The sequence below is a fragment of the Cydia fagiglandana genome, chromosome 26 (assembly GCF_963556715.1).
Source record: "Cydia fagiglandana chromosome 26, ilCydFagi1.1, whole genome shotgun sequence".
In the NCBI taxonomy this organism is placed as follows: Eukaryota; Metazoa; Arthropoda; class Insecta; order Lepidoptera; family Tortricidae; genus Cydia; species Cydia fagiglandana.
This window is the reverse complement of record NC_085957.1, coordinates 4,215,533-4,237,809: the sequence shown is the minus strand read 5'-3', so window position 1 is coordinate 4,237,809 and position 22,277 is coordinate 4,215,533. Positions and strand designations below refer to the sequence as shown.

General features: G+C 38.3%; 2 protein-coding genes across 3 annotated transcripts; one reads left to right on the top strand and one right to left on the bottom strand.

The window, feature by feature from the left end:
• Positions 1-584: 584 nt before the first annotated feature.
• On the bottom strand, positions 585-6,717 carry LOC134677597 (gametocyte-specific factor 1-like). Of its 2 annotated transcripts, XM_063536069.1 has the most exons (5): positions 6,554-6,717; positions 4,222-4,399; positions 3,222-3,347; positions 2,277-2,333; positions 585-1,264 (listed from the first exon to the last, which is right to left on the bottom strand). In XM_063536069.1, exons 1-5 carry the CDS (start codon positions 6,559-6,561, stop codon positions 1,187-1,189), a joined length of 447 nt encoding a protein of 148 aa, XP_063392139.1. In that variant the 5' UTR covers positions 6,562-6,717; the 3' UTR covers positions 585-1,186. The 2 variants fall into 2 exon arrangements, with proteins under 2 accessions (XP_063392139.1, XP_063392140.1); XM_063536070.1 differs by lacking the exons at positions 4,222-4,399; positions 6,554-6,717 and adding an exon at positions 3,856-4,028.
• A 13,020-nt stretch (positions 6,718-19,737) lies between these two features.
• LOC134677636 (zinc finger protein 431-like) lies at positions 19,738-22,161 on the top strand. Its single transcript, XM_063536096.1, has 2 exons — positions 19,738-19,948; positions 21,066-22,161. Exon 2 carries the CDS (start codon positions 21,080-21,082, stop codon positions 21,992-21,994), a length of 915 nt encoding a protein of 304 aa, XP_063392166.1. The 5' UTR covers positions 19,738-19,948; positions 21,066-21,079; the 3' UTR covers positions 21,995-22,161.
• Positions 22,162-22,277: the final 116 nt, after the last annotated feature.

Genomic DNA, 22,277 nt, shown 5'->3' with positions numbered 1-22,277 from the left:
AGCACATAATTATATAAAAAACCGGACAAATGCAAGTCGGACTCGTCCACCGAGGGTTCCGTACTTTTTAGTATTTGTTCGGCAACAGAAATACATCATGTGTGAAAATTTCAATTATCTAGCTATCACGGTTCATGATATACAGTCTGGTGATAGACAGACGGACAGTGGAGTCTTAGTTAAAAGTCCCGTTTTTACTTTCGGGTACAGAACCCTAAAAGTCATCAGTAGAACATATTCGCATGTCGAATATTGTCGAACCTCGTTGCCGGGATAGCACATGATTGGCGCGACAGCGTCTCGCGAGATAGACTACACGTCTTTTACTAACTGTATTAATTAAAGAGAGACGGGTAGTCTATCTCGCGGTCGAGCTACTGTCGCACTACTCCTGTGCTAGGCCTACTGGAGTGGGGTGCCTTCTACTCCAGGAGTGGGGTGTACTTTACCGAAAAATCCCTTAAAAATCCGTAGGTACAATAACAGTGTATACTTGTATGTTTTCGTAACATAAAATTAAATATTTTTGACAATTTCACAAGAACCAATGGTTTAAGATCGAATCGGCAAAAAATACTATCGTGTTCAGATCACATCCAGTTTATTTTTAAAATAGACACATTGATTACACACAAATTGATTAATTTAGCATAGAATTGAAAAAAAACATAACATGTTTGAACTTAAGCAAAGAGTTCTCGTTTTGGTCGTATTCGGTAACTTCTGATTTGCGCAGCGTAGTGTGTTAAGCCCCTTATTAAAGTTGTAACAGACGGGTGTACCGGACCGCGACCTTGGTCCGGTTTGACCGTGTGTAAGGTGGTCAACCGTACGTCCTTTAGGCCCCGTTCGCACGGCAGCTTTGTCGGCGCGCGTTAAAAAAGCGTTTGAATGACACAAATGGATAACCATGTATGTATTCACACGACAGCGGTGGCGCTTTTTACCAAGCGTTGTTGGATTTTCGACTTTAAACCTTGGTCGTTAAATCGAATTTAGAGTGCGGACAGATTCAAGCGCTTTTTTAACGCGCGTTGAAATAGCTCTCGTGCGAATGGGGGCTACGTGACGAGAAAGAGATATTTTGATCGGACCAAGATCGCCTGTACGTCCGTCTGTTACGGCTTTAAATGGGGCTGTACAGACCGGTCTGGCTTGAGAAGAACGGGCAAGAAGCTCGGTGGCTTCAGTTCTCGAGGGGGCGGTAGTTCCTCACGCCCTCGAGCCGCGCGCGCCGCCGCTCCGACGGCGTGGCGCCTTTCACCTACAAATAAAATACTTTTTTTTTTTCGCCAATCTGATTAAATTGCCCGATCGAATCAGGACGTGCGGACGCAAACGCCAATTTGGCTCGCCGACCGCCCATAATTATTTATTTTATTGGGAAACAAACAGCATTCAATCTTATACAATATGAATTAGTATTAATAAAACAGAAGCCAAAACAGTTTCCACTGGTAAATGAAAACAGAAATGCTCAAAGGGAATTACTTAGGTTAGGCCCACTTGCACCATCACCATTCCACCAACCCGGGGTTAACCAGTTAAACCTGGAGTTACCATGGTTGCCAGTACAATTTGACACTAGGTTAATGGTTTAATCGCTTAACCACGGGTTAGTGGGGTGGTGCAAGTGGCCCTTAATGAAATAATGACCAATATTACCGATAAAATGAATTTGTGAGGTCAGTATTCTCGTTCTGGGGCACTTTTTTCAATTTAGAGGGCTCTAATATCACCATAAATCTAAAATTTGTGATTGATGCCAATTTCATTTCTGATCAAATCGACCGATTTGATCAGTCCCTTCTGGATAGCCGCTTAAAGGAATACGTTTATGGCAAAAATTTCAATTTTGGTACAAGCTTATCGCTGACTGTACTTTTCTTTCCACAGGCAACTAATACTCATCGAGACAATTCTAACAAACCCAAACACAACGAGGTAGCGTTATTTTATCAAGTTCCTATGGCCACCTCCAGCCTCCATCATCAGATCAGCTTGATTGAATAATGGGAAATGATTCTAACTTTAATTAAGCTTGCAAGTTGTAACCCACACAGAATAAATAATAGTACTATGTACAGAAGACTCACTCTCTAACAAAGCGCGTTTGTTACGATCAGGGCAGATATGGCCGCTAGGTGGCGACAGCGCCACGCGCGGCTTATGGCTAGCCACTAGCGACGAAATCGCATAGTGAGCCACGCCTGCCCAGACTAACATACTAAATAACATGGCAATTTAAATAAAGATTGTTATAAGAAAATACTTACTTTAGAAATGATGTGAGACTTAGCAGTGGTGTCTGGAACGTATGAGGCCGCTTGCTCCTGAAAATAGGAGAAAAAAATAGTTAACTAAATCATCATCATCAGCCCGTCTCAGTCCACTGCTGGTCATAGGCCGCAGGTACGCCACGTGGCCCGGTCTGCCGCTTTGTGCATCCAGTCACTGCCGGCCCTCCTGTGCAAGTCATCCCGTCATCTGGTCACTGGTCACGCCCTACCCCAAATCATCATGCCATATCAGAACAAGGAGTGAACAGACTCGTAATACTTAACAATTTCCCAGTTTACCTCGCAATCCAGCACTGGGATAGGAGGCAGTTCTCTGGGACCTCGTCTTCCATGTACTTCTGAGTGTCAACCAGAGACATCACCCACACCCTACCCCCAATCATCATGCCATATCAGAACAAAGAGTGAACAGACTCATAATACAGTTTCCCAATTTTCCTCGCAATCCAGCACTGGGATAGGAGGCAGTTCTCTGGGACCTCGTCTTCCATGTACTTCTGAGTGTCAACCAGAGACATCACCCACACCCTACCCCAATCATCATGCCATATCAGAACAAAGAGTGAACAGTCAACAATGTTTGTCCTAAAGTCACTTGCCCTAACTGGTTTGTCCTAATGGGCACATGCCCTAACGATCAATTGTCATAACGATTATTTTTTATAATGTAATAGTTCTGAAAAATGGTTAGCTTAGAACTTGATGCCACAAAAGTTAGGTTAGGTTAGAACTGCGACCCTCGCAGAAAATAAAAACGAATGCCTAATAACATTAGGATAAGTAATCAATAATGGGGAAACCAAATTTAGGGTATACTCGTATAGTTAGGACAACTGATCATTATGACAAACAATATTAGGGAATGCAAAGATAGGAGAAAATTAAGGATTCAGATATAGATCCCAGACTCATAATACTTACAGTTTCCCAATTTTCCTCGCACTCCACCACTGGGATAGGGGGCAGTTCTCGTTGCGGCACCTCATCTTCCACTATATACTTCTGCGTATCAAATAGGAAGCGGTCCGGGCATGACGACACGTGGTACTGAAATAAATTGATAATAAGTTGTAAGATATTAATTCATGATTCATGTTATCTGCCTCTTTATCGCTCGAATATGCAAGAGTGATAGAGAGGCAGAAACCGAACTTTCGATTGTCGTGTTTCACGGTAGGACATGTGATTGACGTAGTGACGCATGATGTGTCATTGATGTTTGTTTACTGTATGTGCTAGTTGTGCCGCCTACGCAGAGCTTTGCCTAATATTCCCTATTAGTTGATAATCTTACATCCAATTCTGCATCGTTGATCACATCTAAATTTTGTTCTTTTTTTTTTCTTTTTTTTTATTATGAATGGGCTTACTCATGGCCACAGACTAGCCGAGGCGTAGACGTGGCCTACGATGGAGCGAGCTCGCCCAGAAGGTGCCTGTTCACTCTTGATTTGAAGGTTGCCGGGTTATAACCGGGTTGCGGGGTTACCTGACAGGCTGATGTCCGGCGGACTGTTAATCAGTGGGCCCCTTAATAATTAGTTGATAGTCTTACATCCAATTCTGCATCGTTGATAACATGGGTAGCGTTGAACGGGCTCGTAGTCTTGGAGCAGTTGGGGTACTGCTTCCTGCACTTCTGGAGATGGATGTGCATACGGTAGTGCTCTAATTGCTGCGCCTTATTGTAAGGGCACGTCATCATATCGTGCGGCTTCGGGTTTTGAATAATGGTCAGGCCGAACAACTCGTATCCGGCCAAACAACTATCCGTTGCATCTCTAAAGGAGCGCACTGATTAACAGTCCGGCGGACGGTATCGGCCTGCCAGTTGTTCGGAACTGAAAACATTGTTCTAACTGACAGGCCGATGTCCAGCGGACATCAGTGGGGCCCCTTAATAATTAGTTGATAATCTTACATCCAATTCTGCATCGTTGATAACATGGGTAGCGTTGAACGGGCACGTAGTCTTGGAGCAGTTGGGGTACTGCTTCCTGCACTTCTGGAGGTGGATGTGCATACGGTAGTGCTCCACTTGGTGCGCCTTGTTGTACGGGCACGTCATCATGTCGTGCGGCTTCGGGTTTTTTATGGTGCTGGGGAAGAAAACGAATAATAAGTTCTTTTTGTACACGGTGTATCATGAGGAAACCGAATAATTTTAACAGCATATTCCTGATCATATTAAGAGACAAAAATGTCCTATAAACTTTATTTTGAAATTCGCCTAGTTTTCAAAAAAGTTAATAGGACATTCAGAGATATAATTAATTAAAAAAAAAAACAAGTTTTTATAGTTACATAGTGTAAAAGGCCTTTTTAATGGTGATGTTGCTGCTATGGGACGTAGTCTAAATATCCTTATTGATAGATGTCAAAAAGTGACAAGCAACACTTTGCAAAATGTAGGTTTTACAAAAAAAAATGTAAAAATCAATTTGAAGTGACAAGTTTACCAATAACATTTATTTTTTATGTACAAATCCATTCAAAAAATTCAAAAAACAACAAATAATATTTTTTTTGGCAAAATTGACCTAAATTCAGATTAAATTTTTTCCTTCTTTTGACCTCAGAAATGTGTGGTTAAAATTATTTGGTTTCCTCATGTTACATTGTGTATATCAGGGAGCATCTTACACAGCCAAGCTAGCCCTCAAAGCTTGTACTATGAGTGCTAGGCGATGATATATATACTTAGATAGATAAATAGTAAATACATACTTATACAAGATGGTCCAGACCTCAACGTCCAAAAAATTTTTTTTTTGATTCCTAAGGGGGCTATTTTAAAGTACGTCATTTCAAATTGGGGGGGTCTGGACATCGGATGATGTAGGAGGAAACGGGGTCATTTGAAGCATGATTTTTGGATGATTTTAGGGGTGGGGGGCAAAAATCGTCAAAAATAGATGACGTAATTTATGAACAGCGTCTTACGTCGTGGATTAAATATCAGAATATACCCCATATATGTTAGCCAATATTAATTATATTATTATTTAAACTTTTGTTGAAAAATTCTGGGTTAAAGCAATTAATTTATCAAAAAAAAACTATTAAACTTTATTGAATGTCAGACCCGTCCTCGTGTTTGCCCGTTCTGTATACAGTAATTTGTATGGCATTTTTTAGACACCAAAATTCTGTCTGTGACTATCGTCAATAACTCGGAGATAACACTTTTAATATCTCTAAAACATTTATTACCCGCTGCTGATTGTCTTAGAATTAAAATAAAAACAGTAAAGTAAGCAATTACTCTGTGGCATTCCCAATAAATGATGATAGCATTCAGCATGAGACACAACAACAATGCGTCCTATGAAATATTACTATTTCATACAAGGATAAACAAATATTAAGGATAATTACAAGAAATACATGATCCTACATAAATCTTCCTTGACTTTTAACTTATTTAATACATAAACAGAGAAGGTCCTGTATCGCTTTTTAGAGTTCCGTACCCAAAGTGTAAAAGGGGGTTAAATAGGGTTATTACTAAGACTCCGCTGACCATCACCAGACTGTATATCTAGAATCGTGATAGACAGTTGAAAATTTCACAGATGATGTATTTCTATTGCTGCTGTAACAACAAATACTAAAAATTACGGAGACCTTGGTGAACAAGCCCAACTCGCACTTGTTCAGTTTTTTGTATACTTAAAAAACAATATCTAGGACACGGAGCTTTGCACTGGCCGGAAAACTTATAAAAACTCTCAAATTTCGCGAACTCAAGCGCTTTACCAGAAAAAAGACCTAGCTAGATCGATTTTTCGCCCCCAAAAATCCCTATATAGCAAATTTCAATGAAATTTTTAGAGCCGTTTCCGAGATCCCCAATATATATACATATTTTTTTTTATTACATACATGGAAAACCAACAGCTCTAAACATTTCTAAAAGCCACAATAAGTTTACAGAGTCAATTACAGATTCTCACTAGTTCTCACTCATGTATAAATAAATATACAAGAAATGGACGTATAAAGGTATAATAAGATAAAAGATATCGGGCCTCTGACCTTGAATTTAATGGAAGTCGTCATTGCAGATTTCTCAGTTCCACTAAGATTTTAATCAATATTAAGATTTCTCAGTTCCACTAAGGCAAATACAATTATAAGAAGAAAAAAACAAGCAGTTAATAGTTATTGAAAGCCATAAAACAATTTGAAATATAAAGCAAAAAACTTTTTTTATTCACAAACAAGTTTTCTTAAATGAACGTGTTACTTACGAGTACATTGCTGAATCAATTAATCTTTCTCGTTTTGCCAGAAAATTTTACAAGATCCGTTTTTGACGTCGATTAACACCACAAATTTTGACTACACAATGAAATGAAAAAATTCACAGAAATATTTTTCGCGACGGGGGAAGGCAACAAGTAGATGAAGTAGAAGCAATTTGACAGTGACAGCTTTTTTTATTTTTTATTATGGAAGGTAGAGATTACTTCTACACTCCATATTTTTTATGCGACTTCAAATCGGTCGATTTGATCAGAAATGAAATTGGCGTCAATGACAGCGTTTTACACAAAAATAAAACGCTAATTAAATAACTTACCCTATTCGGAACCTAATAATAATATTGAGAATGGCAACATTGCGTTGTTGGTCGTATTGTCTTTTTCTAGCATATACGTCCCTCTCTCTCCCACGCTCCCACCACACAGCAGTTTGCTTTTTGGCGGTTGTCGCAAAAAACAAATTTCCAACTCATTGTCTCAAAATTATACATATTTACACCAGGCAGGATTAAAACTTTAGGTTCCGAATAGGGTAAGTTATTTAATTAGCGTTTTATTTTTGTGTAAAACGCTGTCATTAAACAACTGTACCGCTATTCGGAACCTAATAATAATATTGAGACGTGTTTGTTATCGCCTGGTGGTGGGAAGACGCCAAGCCAATGTGATTATATACATGTACTTATTATGTATATTATGTAATATTATTATATTATGAGTGTTTAATTAATTATGCAGTACACCCTTTATTTTAACACCTGTGAGGAGAGAGGTATTTAGTAAAGCATACAATTTGATATTCATATTTCATATTCATTTTTATTATTAATAATGTACACATACATTATATTATGATACTAACTTAACATTTTATATACGTACTTAATGTACTTATAAATGTTCAAAAAGAATAAGTGAGTCGCAACAAGGGTACTTAATTACATGTATGTGAAAACTAGGTAAAACAAGATGTGATAAGTCAGTCTACTCTTCAAGGAGCATACAACATCTGTTATTAAGGAGTAATGTAATTAAAGTGTGAAAAGATAAAAATAACAAAGTACTAGAGTAGTTTTTATTTATAAGTAGCAATTATTATCAAATTTGATAATAATTATCTATAATAGTAAAGTAAGCAGTTGCAGGAATATTACAAGGACAGGACCTTTCCTATTTCCAGAATCCCTCGGGATTAAATAGACGAATATTTTAATTATTCGTTATATCACTATCACCACAAACCAAGTTAATAAAATTATATAGGTACTTACTTGTTGAAATGTCATAGGGAATCACTAAATTTCTTTAATGACTGTAAGCCATATACTTGGTTATAGGTTATAGTTATAGCTATCTAAATAAACCTTACTTAAAAGTATGAAGGTTACTTTGAGAGCTTAAGCCACAACACTCAATGTGTTCACTGCGCTGTGGCACTAGTTATGACGCTTTTTTGGTGTTCTTGGCGTTCAAAAGGTTAATGTAGAATTGCCACAGAACTTTATCAATAATATTTGCCGAGTCATTCTAAATAAATTAATGTTTAGCTATCATAACCTTAATTTTACTCATTAATTTGTATATATGTAGTAAGAGTAGTTTCTCAGTGGTTTACTTTATCTGGTGCCTACTGGTAGACATAAGCCTTAAAACTTTATTGGTTCTGACCGCTAAAGTGGCTTAATTTCTGTAAACTATTCATAAACATTGCTTAATTCTGAATATTCAGTTTTCTCTATTCAGTGTGTAAATTATAAGGAATAAGATACTTAATTCGAAACCCTAGCTCATCGCATAGGTGCTTTTAACCGAAATACAAATTTATGTGCTTATTTCGTGATTTTACGTTATTTGCTGTGGGAAACCAGGGGGTCCCCGACCTTTGCCGGGCGCCCAAAGCCAACAGCGCAGAGGCCCTTTAAGAGGGACCTATTTCATCCAACGCTAGAATCAACACTTTGTCGAATCTATTAGATATTTAGGTATACTTATCCTCCTTATGAACTAAGGATAATTGTTACTTGTTTATATTTCAATAATAGCAAGATCTGAAATATAATATTACTTAATTTGGGCCAGTGTACTTTTGTATACTATATCTCTGGCCTACTATATAGGTTAGTCTAATAACATCCCGCCTTCTGGGAGGCAATATACAGAGTTCTTGGATAATATTCACGATAGCGCTAAATGTGTGGACCTAGTTTTCCGACACGTGACTGCATGAAATTATAGTGTTCATTTTTTACAGGTCTCGAGCAAGAAGGGTACCTATATATAGGTTGAGGTCCTTAACTTGTAGATTTGGTAATAGGAGCAAGACACAGACGGGGTGTAAATTATTTGATCCACCATGTTTCAAGAGATTCATGTGCATTGATGCCTTTAGGTTACACTGTACATACAGACTATATAACTCTTTGGCAGAGTTTTGCCAACATATTATAATAAATGACTGCATTTGTTTGGGTGTACTTGTTCCACGACAAAGACATATTTATATGTATTACAATGTATTTTTGAAAAGTACTCGCGTTTCAAAATAGCTTCGCCTTTTCGCAAGGCTTGCTTCTGTTTCACATTGTGCAAAGCAAATAGTATCACAATGCTATAATTTTGTATAAATTGAGAACTAGAGGGTCATGCTCTAGACGTGACCGCCCAGAAGTTATACTAGAACCGGTCGTGCAAACCGTTAAGTCACTGTTTCTTAAAAACCTTATGTAGTGGGTACATTACATTCCACGGTGGGTACATTTGTTAAACGTATAGTATCAAACTATGACGAATAATGACAAGTGAATTAAGTGATACTTAACAATATTTGGTCCGTGCATAGAAGCACGTGCCCTTGAGATTAGAGCATGGGTAGTTTAAAATAAACTTAATCTGTGCATAGGAGCACTTACGATCAAGGTGGTTCGAATCCTCAAGGGTCACAAGGCAGACATAAGGGTGTAAAATAAATCATTCATAATCGCCCCGTTAGGTCAGTTTTGTAAATTTTTATTTCCAACATGCTTGTGCAGCACATGACAATTTTTCTATACCATGCCAGTCAGGGATATAATAATTAAATCGGTAACCTTGGTTATGTCGTGTACCTACATAGGTAGGTACTCGTAAACATGTTAACTGAAAGACTAGTGCTCTCGAGGCAAATATAATTTATATTAATTTCTAATCTGCCATAGCAGGCATAGACTTCAAAGGTTTTTAGATATTCATAGGGCCGCTAAACGGAACCCTTTGTACACCTTGAGCAGGCTGTTTGTGCTCTTGTAATTTTATTTTCACACCATGGGTGATATTAACCATAGCTTATTTCAGAATTGAACCGTAAGCTATGTCGTGTCGTGAGCTAAGTGAGCCCGATTTAATTAAGAGTCCACAGGTTATCTGGACCTTGGAGGATTGACCACATCTTATTCTAATTATCAATATTCTGCCTGGGCTTATGGTCGAATTTAGGTGACTAAATCTCTTACTATTATCTATGCCACCCACGTTATGAGGCTTAGCGTCTCCAGACCACAATTTTATATTTTTCTTCTTTAAAATAAAAATGAGTCGAGATAGGCCCGGAATCTTAGGTTATTTTATACCTATTATATTATAATTTTAGAAATGTTCAAATTTGGGTTTAGCCAATAGGGTGTTCGGGACCCTTAAAATAGATTGGTAAACAAAAATGAAACCTCGAATAATGAAGCCTTGCCTATTTCGACTGATTTTTACCAAGAACATTATTTTGTTAGAACCCTTTTCACTTTGTCTAAAAGGAGGTATTTACATATTCATCTTTGTTATATTTTATGATTGTGGCCTACTCGGTCGCCTGTGTTATGACCATATCATTTAATTTCTGACATGTCTTGCGCAGGCTTACATAGGTTGTAATATCATCATCAATAACTTGACATCAGTTCGTGAATGAATCAAAGATTCTTTGGCACACCTTACGCAGGTGGAAACATGGCAGCCTTGCGCAGGCTTAGATAGGTACACAACATATTGGTTTCATCACAAATAACTTGACGTTAGTTTGTGACTGAATAAAAGATTCTCTTAGTGGAACCGTAACAGACATAGGCATAAGAATATCATTCAAATGAAGTTTATGGGTAATATTCCCTTAGTTGCGAGTTCTTCGCTCGACAAGGGGAAAGGATTTACTTTAATAGGCACTTTTAGAAAGTGTCATTCACGGTGACGCGCAGATTTGCCATAACTAAACTTTAACTCTACAGTTAGGTTAGCGAATATAATTTGACAATATGAAACAAACCATGCGTCTTTGTCAATGAATCAATCTAAACATTCCCATATCGTTAATGCCCTTTCAAGTCACAGGCTTCCGATTTTATTTAAAACGTTTATCAGTGTAGGTACTATTTATGTAGGTAGGTAGGTAGGCTTAAAGATTGACCCTCTTGTATGTAGTTATATATAGCATGAATAATCAAGTTATTCAAATCCAAAATAATACCAGCACATATAGCAACTACATGCAAGAGTTCTTTTCGTTGACCTTTTAAGCTACCTGTTATTTATTTAAAAAGATACCTATCTACCTACATTCCATTTTTTTTTTTTTCAAAATCAGAGATCTAGTTAGAGAGATATAAGTTGGAAGATAAGGAGTGAAATACTTAAGGATTTCCATGTAATTCTTGCGCAGAGCCATGCTAATCTCTCTCTTTGTCTAATCAGATTTAAATTTACGTACTGCCAAAGTACTCACTTTCCACAAAAATTAATGCAATGCTTGCGATGTAGGTTTGTTCGTTACCTTGTGTCCCTCAGAGCGGAAATAGAAGCCCCGCGAAGCGGGGCTTCGTCGACTCCTAAGCGGGTACATGTTATTTATCAGCAAGTTGATTACCAAAAAAAAAAAAATCATTTTGCAATATTATATTTAACCCAGAACGGGATAAAACGAAAGTTGCTGATACATACTTAGACAGATAAACCCTACACGTCTATAAGCTTCTACCTTAATACGTAGGTTCTACGTAACACGTATTAACTATCCGATCCATTCGTATTCGAAAACACAAATCACTTGAAAACTGAAGGGTATGCCTCCACACATCACCATTTAAGTGTTATAATTTTAACCGTTATTATAGACACACAAAGATTTAAAGTAATGAGTAATAATTAAGGCTCAGGAGAGACTTAATGTAGGTATACAATTAATTAAATTCTAATGGTGACAAGTGCATGCTTTACCAGCTCGATGTGTTTTCTAATAACATTATGTGTTTTAGTATTTTCATTAGCATAGCCACGGTGCGCGCAGGCAGCCTTTGAAAACTTACACATTACTATTCCGGATCGTTTTTATTTGCTAGATAGTTTAACGGACACTAAATTTAAATATTTATTTCGAACGGCAAAAGCCGTTAGAAACTGTTTTTCAATATAGTCAGCTAAACTGGGGTACAAATTCAAAAACTCACCAGCAGTTTAGCTTCACGACCTTCCAGATGGAAAAACAGCAAGCCAATGTGTTGGAAATTTGTTTTTTGCGACAACCGCCAAAAAGCAAACTGCTGTGTGGTGGGAGCGTGGGAGAGAGAGGGACGTATATGCTAGAAAAAGACAATACGACCAACAACGCAATGTTGCCATTCTCAATATTATTATTAGGTTCCGAATAGCGGTACAGTTGTTTAATATCCAATTTTCGATTTATGGTGATATTAGCCCTCTATATTGAAAAAATGCCTCAATACGAAAATAATGGCCTCACAAATTGGTATTCTTGCGTCCGAACCTCATTCTATGTTTGTTTGTTTATTTCTTTGTTTTTATCGGTAATTATCGGCGGTTGTTAGGGTTCCGTACCCAAAGGGTAAAACGGGACCCTATTACTAAGACTTCGCTGTCCGTCCGTCCGTCCGTCCGTCTGTCACCAGGCTGTATCTCACGAACCGTGATAGCTAGACAGTTGAAATTTTCACAGATGATGTATTTCTGTTGCCGCTATAACAACAAATACTAAAAACATAATAAAATGAAGATTTAAATGGGGCTCCCATACAACAAACGTGATTTTTGACCAAAGTTAAGCAACGTCGGGAGGGGTCAGTGTAGTGTAGTCAGATCATACACAGCTGCTATCAGCTGATACAGCTGATACTTGATGCCTATCTCCCATATATGCATTTTACTACTTTATAGAACATTAAGTTAACGATGCCATAAACCTTGACTTACTGTAATTTATTATACAATGTTTAATGACCATTGCCATAACTTCCACTCGATTAAACCTGTTAAAACCTTAGTATATAAGGCGAGCGCTTTCTACCAATATATCCAGTATTTACTCGACTCTTGTGTTATCATTATAACCCCTGAACTCCGAACACTTCATGGCGACCCTGCCAGTCGGGCTGCTCGAGGCAGCCCCGGCTTAGACGCCGCCCAGCCGCCCAGCCAGTCAGTAAGCCAGCCAGCCAACCAGCCAGCCAGCTAGCCCAGCACCAGGCCCGCCGCCACTACCAACACCGCCTGTGCCTAACAGCAACCACCAGATGACTACAGGGCAGGACGAGTGCGGCATGCGCGCGCCGCCCGCCGGCGCCAGCGTCTAGGAAGAGCATATTATCAACCCCGCCGCCATTAGCCAGCACCTGCAGCGCGTCACCAGCACCAGAGCCGTCGCTACTACCCCCCCCAGTGTCCAACAACGACCATACGATGTTAAGAGGTACAATTTAAGCATAACTGTGTTATACCAATTTCAAATATTGTTGTAAGCAAAGTGAATATTTCCGTACCATCTAAATTCATAAGAATATTATGACCAATAAGTTATTATGACTTTATATATGCTTTAAGTTTTCAAAATGATGATTTCCTTTCAAAACTGGATAGCTCGTGGAAATAAATAATGTAAGCAAGGTACACCAGGATACAACCAGGCAATAACCCTCGAAACCAAAACAATTCGAGCGAGCTCTCAATTGCAGCGGTCCTTGGGCGCTATAATAAATATTAAATTTTGTATCCTTAATAAATATGTTGTATGTAAAAAAAAGGTCGAACGACCAGAGCGCTATTAAAAGGCGCTGTGTACTTTTTAAAAAGACAGGTGACAAGTATCACGAAGTCAGCTTACATTATTAGGTCACAATGCAGACATTACAAAATGGCTCATTGGCGATCAATTCTTTACCATAACAAACAATTTACGAGCAAGAATTCTGATGAAAAAAAAACCCATCCCATTGCATACCACCATCCATATAAGGAACCACTATCTCCATGACACAGAAAATTAATCAATAATGCCTAACAAATAAATATCATATTAACAGATTCAATAAAAGTAAACACATGTTAATGTAACAATGTATTCCATAACCATATAAGGAACATGTAATCTTAGAAATAAGCATGTAAGCAAATTGTATATCCAAATAGCATTAAGTTTTTATTACATTCATAATTTTAAGAACCAATATGTATACCATAGATATAAGTTCACTTAAGCAAAAAAAAAAAATAATACTTGTTATATATTTTTTGTCTTAAAAAAAAAAAAAACAGGAAAGCTGTAGTGTAGTCAGATCATACACAGCTGCTATCAGCTGATACAGCTGATACTTGATGCCTATCTCCCATATATGTATTTTACTACTTTATAGAACATTAAGTTAACGATGCCATAAACCTTAACTTACTGTAATTTATTATACAATGTTTAATGACCATTGCCATAACTTCCACTCGATTAAACCTGTTAAAACCTTAGTATATAAGGCGAGCGCTTTCTACCAATATATCCAGTATTTACTCGACTCTTGTGTTATCATTATAACCCCTGAACTCCGAACACTTCACTTCACTTCACTTCACTTGGATGGGTGACCGTTTTCTTTTTGCTTTTTTTTTTATTATGGTACGGAACCCTTCGTGCGCGAGTCCGACTCGCACTTGCCCGGTTTTTTTTTGTGTTTGCATCCGCACCTCCTGATTCGATCATCAGAATCAGATAGGCAAGAAATTGACTAATCTGGATACGCCTTAAAGTTATTGACGTGCCCATAAAGGCCCTTACAGACGGCCGTACCGTATCCTTATGATATAATCACTACGTTGCCAATGCACGTTCTAAAAAAAAAGAGATGTCAATTTTGACAACGACAAATGACAACAAAAAAATCGAATTTTCATCGAATTTTATTGTATCGTACGGCGTCCGTAACCTATGAATACTTAGTGTTGAATAAATTTAGGATGGATTTACTTCACGTTTACGTTAAAAACGAAAAGTGTTAATAGTTACTACATTATTATACTCGTTAGCTATAGTTCGTTTTTTTTAGCATTAGAAAGAACTCCACAGAAGCAAGCGTGCAGTTTTTATCAGGCTCTTTAATTGTTTATAATTATTGAATTATCTAATGTAGCATGGTCAATACATATAATTTACTTCAAATTATTACCACTAAAAGTGCCGGATTTGGAACCACAAGCTTACTTCTGCGAAGTTCTTTCTAATGCTAAAAAAAACGGACTGTAATAGTTGACAATGGAGTCGTCTGCTGTTGTCGCTGAGAGTGTCTGCGTGAAGGCCGAGCCCTGTGACGATGTGTGTGTAAAAGAAGAGGCCACGTTCGAGGGAGTGTCTGTGAAAGCTGAGCCTTTGGACGATGTGTGTGTAAAAGACGAGTCGGCCGGCGTGAGCGCGGCGGAGGCGCTGTACACCGATCACGTCAAGAAAGATGAGCTCGTGCTCGGCCCCGTGCTGGTGGAGCGGCGCGGCGTGCGACCACCAACAGGTCAGTTCACTGACTACACTGCACTGCACTTCCTACCTTTTGTAATGACACACTTCTTGACAACTTAATACTCATTTATTCTGAAACCAAATCCATACTAATATTATAAAGACGAAAGTGTGTCTATCTATGTGTCTGTCTGTCTGTCCTATTACCTCTTCACGCTTAAGCTACTGAACCGATTTAGTTGAAATTGAGAATGCAAAGGGGGGTGGAATTGAAAGTGTTAATGAATTGACTAATAATTGAAGTAAGCAATGCGCAAATTGAATGATGGCTATTAGCATTATCCGGACGCTATACCTACTTTAGCTGCTGTCACTAATTCCACGCAGATGAAGTCGTGGGTAAAAGCTAGTTTATTATACACCGTGTTTTTTTTGTTTTCCGTTAATTTCAAGGGTGCATTCCTGAGCTTAAATTAAGTAACTTTCTCAAAGACACCAATATTCTAATCAACTCCATTTCGGAGATAATCAATATTTTATTTTTTTCCTATAAGGCCTCTACAGTCGTGTACACTTGTCTTAGGGCCGGTTTACATATTGATTAGTGTTAAGAATGAGTTCATACATTTGCTACTAAACTTAAGTACAGTCTCTGTGGATCGATGTTCGAAATGACATTGATAAGTCACAGGTTTCAATTGTTTAGTTGAGTTTAATGTAATGCCCGTGTTACAACAACGCTATATGCAACATTTAATTACTTTTAAAACATTAAAAATCTTCCAAAAAATATCAAATATAAGCTTTTTTTTTTAAAGTTAACTAAGCCGTTTAGTTCTCTTAAACGTACTTAACCATTCCCCGAAGTTAACGGAATTCAATAAAAACACGGTGTATATGGGACTGTGGAAAAATCTTAACAGCGCGAAGTATCCGACAGAACAGCGACATCTATTGTGAAATTGGGCAACAATTAAAACTAAACATTACTACATTCAACACAGTTCTGCGTTCTAACTGACCATGAATTTCATGAAGCTGTAAAATCATTCGGTCACAGGAAATAGCAAATATGCATTAGAACAGCCAAAGAGAATAGATAGTGTAGACTTATAGAGAGTTACTGTCATAGTAAATTAGTTATAGTAAATTTACTGCCGTCTATTGTCACACAAAATTAAAAAATGAAAATGTATATAAATATCAAAAAAATTATATATATATGGATAATTATTATAAAGCTTTATTTCTTCCATAGTTTTAACAGTTTTATAAATATATATTATTTGATGATAGTTTTATATGGACCCCGTTTGGGTAAAAGCCTCCTCCAACCCATGCCATTTTTCACGGTCTTTGGCTGACTCCATCCAGCGTGCACCTGCGACCTTATGAATATCTTCTGCCCAACGCCTTCGTGGCTTGCCTGGTTTCCTTTTTCCTTGTGCTATAGGCCCTGACCATGTTGTTGTTTTAAGTGTCCATCTTTTGTCATTAAATCGAGCAATGTGTCCATCTTTTGTCATTAAATCGATTTGAGGTTCTAAGTGGTGTCCCACAAGGATCAGTCCTCGGTCCAATCCTTTTTGGGATTTTTGTTACCGATCTTAAGTCCATTGTCAAATCTAAACTGTCACTTTTTGCTGATGATACGAAAATAATGGGAAACCCTCTCATATCGCATAATATCATTCAGGAAGACTTAGATCGAATTAGTGGGTGGACACAGGATTGGCTCATGACACTTAATTCGGATAAATGTACCATTCTTCATATTGGGCCCACAAATCCTCAGCTTCCATATACCATGGGTACACAGGTCCTAGAAAAAGTGAACTCGCAAAGAGACCTTGGAGTCACTGTAACAAGCAACCTAAAGTGGGATATGCACATCCTGGAAATGACAAAAAGAGCCAACTCACTAGTATACCTCATACGGAAGACCTTTAAGACAATTGATAAGGCACTGTTTCTAAAACTATATAAGACGTACATAAGGCCTCTACTTGAATATGCTTACCAAATTTGGAGTCCATACTTTCAGAAGGATATAGCTTTACTTGAAAAGGTGCAACGCAGGGCAACTAAGATGGTATATGGATTACGTAATAAGCCATATGACCAAAGGCTTGCCAATCTTGGTTTGACAACCTTGGAGCGAAGAAGACAACGTGGTGACCTCATTGAAACATTTAAGATCATACATGATTATTACGACTTACCTGAACTAAAGGACCTGTTTGTTATGAGCAAGAATCATCGTCTAAGAGGCCACAGCTTAAAGATTATCCGAGTTCCCAGTACAAGCAATCCTAGGAAGCACTTTCTATCAAACCGCGTCGTACGCGAGTGGAATAAATTACCAGAAACAGTGATATGTGCTCCTTCAGTGAACAGTTTTAAAAACAGACTTGACAAACACTTAAAACAACTAACAAAATGAACATTAATCGTTAAAAACAAGTGCAGTGATATACACGCATCAGCTCTCAGCTGCTAGTGTATTAAACAATATAATATAATAATAATAATAATATATGGATAAACAATTTATTTATTATTTATATATGATTTTGACCCATGTTCATTCACTGATATGTATTAAAATTGTTAAATATCAAATGGTGTCGTGAACGCCGTCTAGCTGCGCATATGCCAAAGGTGTGGTGCCATCTATCCGAGAATGACCTTTTCTTGACTCCCGAGGCAGGTTTTTCCTTAGACTTTATTCATCTTATACAGAGTTACATATGTCTTTGGATCAGGGGATCCCAATGTGCGCTGCGGCGCCCTAGGGCATATAGTAAAGAGGGGTTAGTTGAGACTCTATAGTCACAATTACTGATTATCATGGCTGTTGGTAAGGCTTCGACACGTCAAAGTAGAAAAAGAGTAATATACGGTTCTAAACATGAATTGACACCATATGTAATACTGAAAGATTCCTCACTATGCTATAATAGTTATGTAGGATGCGTGGATTGGAACGTAAGGAGTGAACGAGTGAGCAATAGAACGATCTGTTGAATGAACGATATGTGAATGAGAGAGTATGATGCTGAGTGTCAGTGTGTGCGAAAGGGATAGCAAAACGCCGTGGGCAGATTTTGAATCAGTGTTGCCAACTTGGCATAATTGATGCCAGATCTGGCATATTTTTACTTGCTTTGGCACCAAAATTTTCCATTTAGCATCTAGCATATTTTTTAGCATAATTTAGTCTAAGCCTTTTTAGCATAATTTAGTCTAAGCCAAGTTTGCACCAAATTGGCAGCAACAATATGCGCCATGGCCTTATGTGGTTCATATTTTCATATGAATTTTGACTTTTGTGGACGGATGGACGTCGACGGATTATATAAAGTTGGTCAAGCAGATCTTGTCAGTAGAAAAAGGCGGCAAATTTGAAAAATGTATGTGTTTTAAGTATCTAATTTCAAGTTGACATTTTAGCATTTTTTTTAGCGTATTTCAAAAAACTTTGGCATAATTTTGGCATAATTTTGACATAAGTCTAGCATTTTTTCCGAGTTGGCAACACTGTTTTGAATTGTTACCGGGCATTCGGGGAGAGACTGATTTCGGACGCATAATGTGACGGTGTGTGATTTTCCTGTGTTTTTTCCAAAAATATAAGTTTTATAGTAATTTTGAGTTGTTTGAGTTCGCCCGACCCACAGTTATTTGTTTTACAAGGGGGCAAAGTTGTTGTTTAACCGCTCGTGCTAATATTGATGCACGAGCAAGCGAAAGATTCCAAAATTCTACCAACAAACATAAGAAAACTACTCAAAATTTGCATTTGATTACTTTGCCTCACATGTAAATAAAATGCAACTTTGCTATCAGTTTTTGAAGTGTAAGCCTTTCCGAGCTGGTGTGGTGAAAATACTATTACAATCGCATTATAGGATATAACCAAACGGAGTAGCCATTGACAGGCATTCCCCTCTGTCGAAAATAGGCAGCCAATGGTCATACACATTGTATGGACTGACGTTTATCTTGCAAGGCTATTTTTACGTTACATATGATCGGTATTAAACTTTCGTGAGACCTATTTTAAACTGTTTAGGCGACAACGGTTTCACTCACTTGAATTTTTAGTCGATATGGCGACATGTTTCGGGCCCTTTGGGGGTCCTTCCTCAGGCTCGAGTGCTCGCGGCAACTGCAAGTCGTATATACATTTGACGTGCCCCTCCCCGCAAAAATCGGCAGACTGGTTTGTACAGAAATTGCGGACAAGGCGTCTCCGTTTGGTTATATGAGTTACATTACATCTTCCAAGGCATTAGTAGAGCCAAACTCACTTGTCTGAAGTCAATCGCCAAAATAAATAAAAAAACTCGTTAATTTATTCAATGTTTGAATTCGATGAGTAAATGTTGTTCTAATCTAAGGGTGGTTTCAGCTTTGGGAGTAGGAGTGAAGCAGTCATGTGAGACTGTCCCCGGGAGGCCCCTTCTGAGGGACTGCTGTGTGAGGCTGGAGCGTCTCGTTGTGGAGACCCTGCACACTACTCGGAGCACAGACCGGGCCGGCCGGAGACTGCTGTAGAGAGCGAGGTCGTGAAGCTGCTGTAGAGAGCGGATACAGGAACACCACCGTTGGGAATGTTAGAAACTATCACGGTAAATGATTTATTAGTAGTGTGTTGTGTACTTTTTTCCTTAATTGGCTTTTACCTTAATATTTATTTGTGGTGCTAATTAACCCTTCAGGAAATTCAGGAATCCGTCATATTTGAATTGGTTGTGGTTAGTGCCATATATAATATATATATCCCATCAATCAGCGCTGGTGGCCTAGCAGTAAGAGCGTGCGAGTTGCAATCGCAGATTCAAACCCCGACTAATAGACTCGTACCAATGAGTTTTTCGGAACTTATGTACGAAATATCATTTGATGTTTACCAGTCGCTTTTCAGTGAAGGAAAACATCGTTTCCTCACGATGTTTTCCTTCACTGGATTGCAACTCGCACGCTCTTACCGCTAGGCCACCAGCACTGATTGATGGGATATATATATTATATATGGCACTAACCACAACCAATTCAAATATGACGGATTCCTGAATTTCCTGAAGGGTTCATTAGCACCACATAAAATCACAATAAGGGCCTAGTTTGCCCTCGGGTTGGAAGGTCAGATGGCAGTCGGTTTCGTAAAACTAGTGTCCACGCCAATTCCTGGGATAAGTTGTCAAGCGAACCCCAGGCTCCCATGAGCCGTGGCAAAATGCCGGGACAACGCTAGGAAGAAGAGATATATATCCCATCAAAAACATAAGTCAAAATCAAAATTAAGAATATGAGTTGTTGTTGACTACGCCGGCAAAAGAGTTGAGATCTATACGGGTGCCAGGTTCTAGATCACTTGGGATGTAATTAAAGTTTAGGATCTGACTTGACTAGTTTAATACGTACAGACTATATGATATTTATCTGTTACTTTATTTTTGAAATTTAGTTTGTTAGTATAAATTAAGCCAAGACGAATGAGTGTATTATACACTCATTTGGGGCATTATCTATGAAAAGGGACCTTATTGTCGATGGCGCTTACGCCGCTCAGCGTCGCGCGGCATGGTATTAATATCGGAGCATCGTTAATAATGGCGTAAGCGCCATCGACAATAAGGTCCCTTTTCGTAGATAACGTCACATTTGTCTTTATTATCTGAAAAACGTGATACATATTTAATGTAGTTTACTATATTTAATGTAGTTAAATAATTTTTATTGCAGGGCAAACTCCTCGGATGAAACCAAGTGGAATATACCAATGTACCCACTGTGAATATACAACAGCTACACAAATATGGTTCACCAGGCATTTGAGAAAACATACTAATGAGAAACCATACAAGTGTGAACACTGTAGTTATGCATGTGCCCAAAAAAGACTTTTGCAAGTTCATATAAGAAAACACACTGGCGACAAGCCTTACAAATGTACTCTGTGTAGTTATGCTAGCAGCACTAAAGGTAATTTGCAAGTTCATCTAAGAAAACACACTGGTGAAAAACCTTACAAATGTGAGCTATGTAGTTATGCTAGCAGCCATATAAGTTATTTGAAGGCTCATCTAAAAATACACACTGGTGAAAAACATTACAAATGTGAACAGTGTAGTTATGCTAGCATCCAGAAAGGTCCTTTGAAAGTTCATCTAAGAACACACACTGGCGACAAGCCTTACAAATGCGGACACTGTAGTTATACTAGCAGCGATAGAAGTAATTTGAAACGTCATATAAGAAAACACACTGGCGACAAGCCTTACAAATGCGAGCACTGTAGTTATACTAGCAGCAATAGAAGTAATTTGAAGGTTCATGTAAGAGAACACACACACAAAAAAGAAATATTGAATGTTCATGTAAGAACACACAGTGGCGATAAGCCTCACAAATGCCACCAGTGTAGTTATGCTAGCAGCACTAAAGGTAATTTGAAAGTTCATCTAAGAATACACACTGGTGAAAAACCTTACAAATGTGAGCTATGTTGTTATGCTAGCAGCCATATAAGTCATTTGAAGGCTCATCTAAAAATACACACTGGTGAAAAACCTTACAAATGTGAACAGTGTAGTTATGCTAGCATCCAGAAAGGTCAATTGAAAGTTCATCTAAGAACACACATTGGCGACAAGCCTTACAAATGCCACTAGTGTAGTTTTGCTAGCAGTTATAAAAGTGATTTGAAGGTTCTGTTAATGCTCCATCCATGTGTGCGTGCGCGCACACATACACGCTCCATCTTCGCGGTGCTGCGGCCGGCGGCAGCCGCCATTCTACGATCCGCCACGACGCCGACACCACGTATCGCTCAGTCGCGCGTCCATACATTTTCATTTTTCAAAAATCATTTGTAATTTAATCGCTACGTATATTAAAAGTTGGGGAGTAAGGGGAGAACGGAGCATAACATCTTTTCCGACCCAATTGTCAACC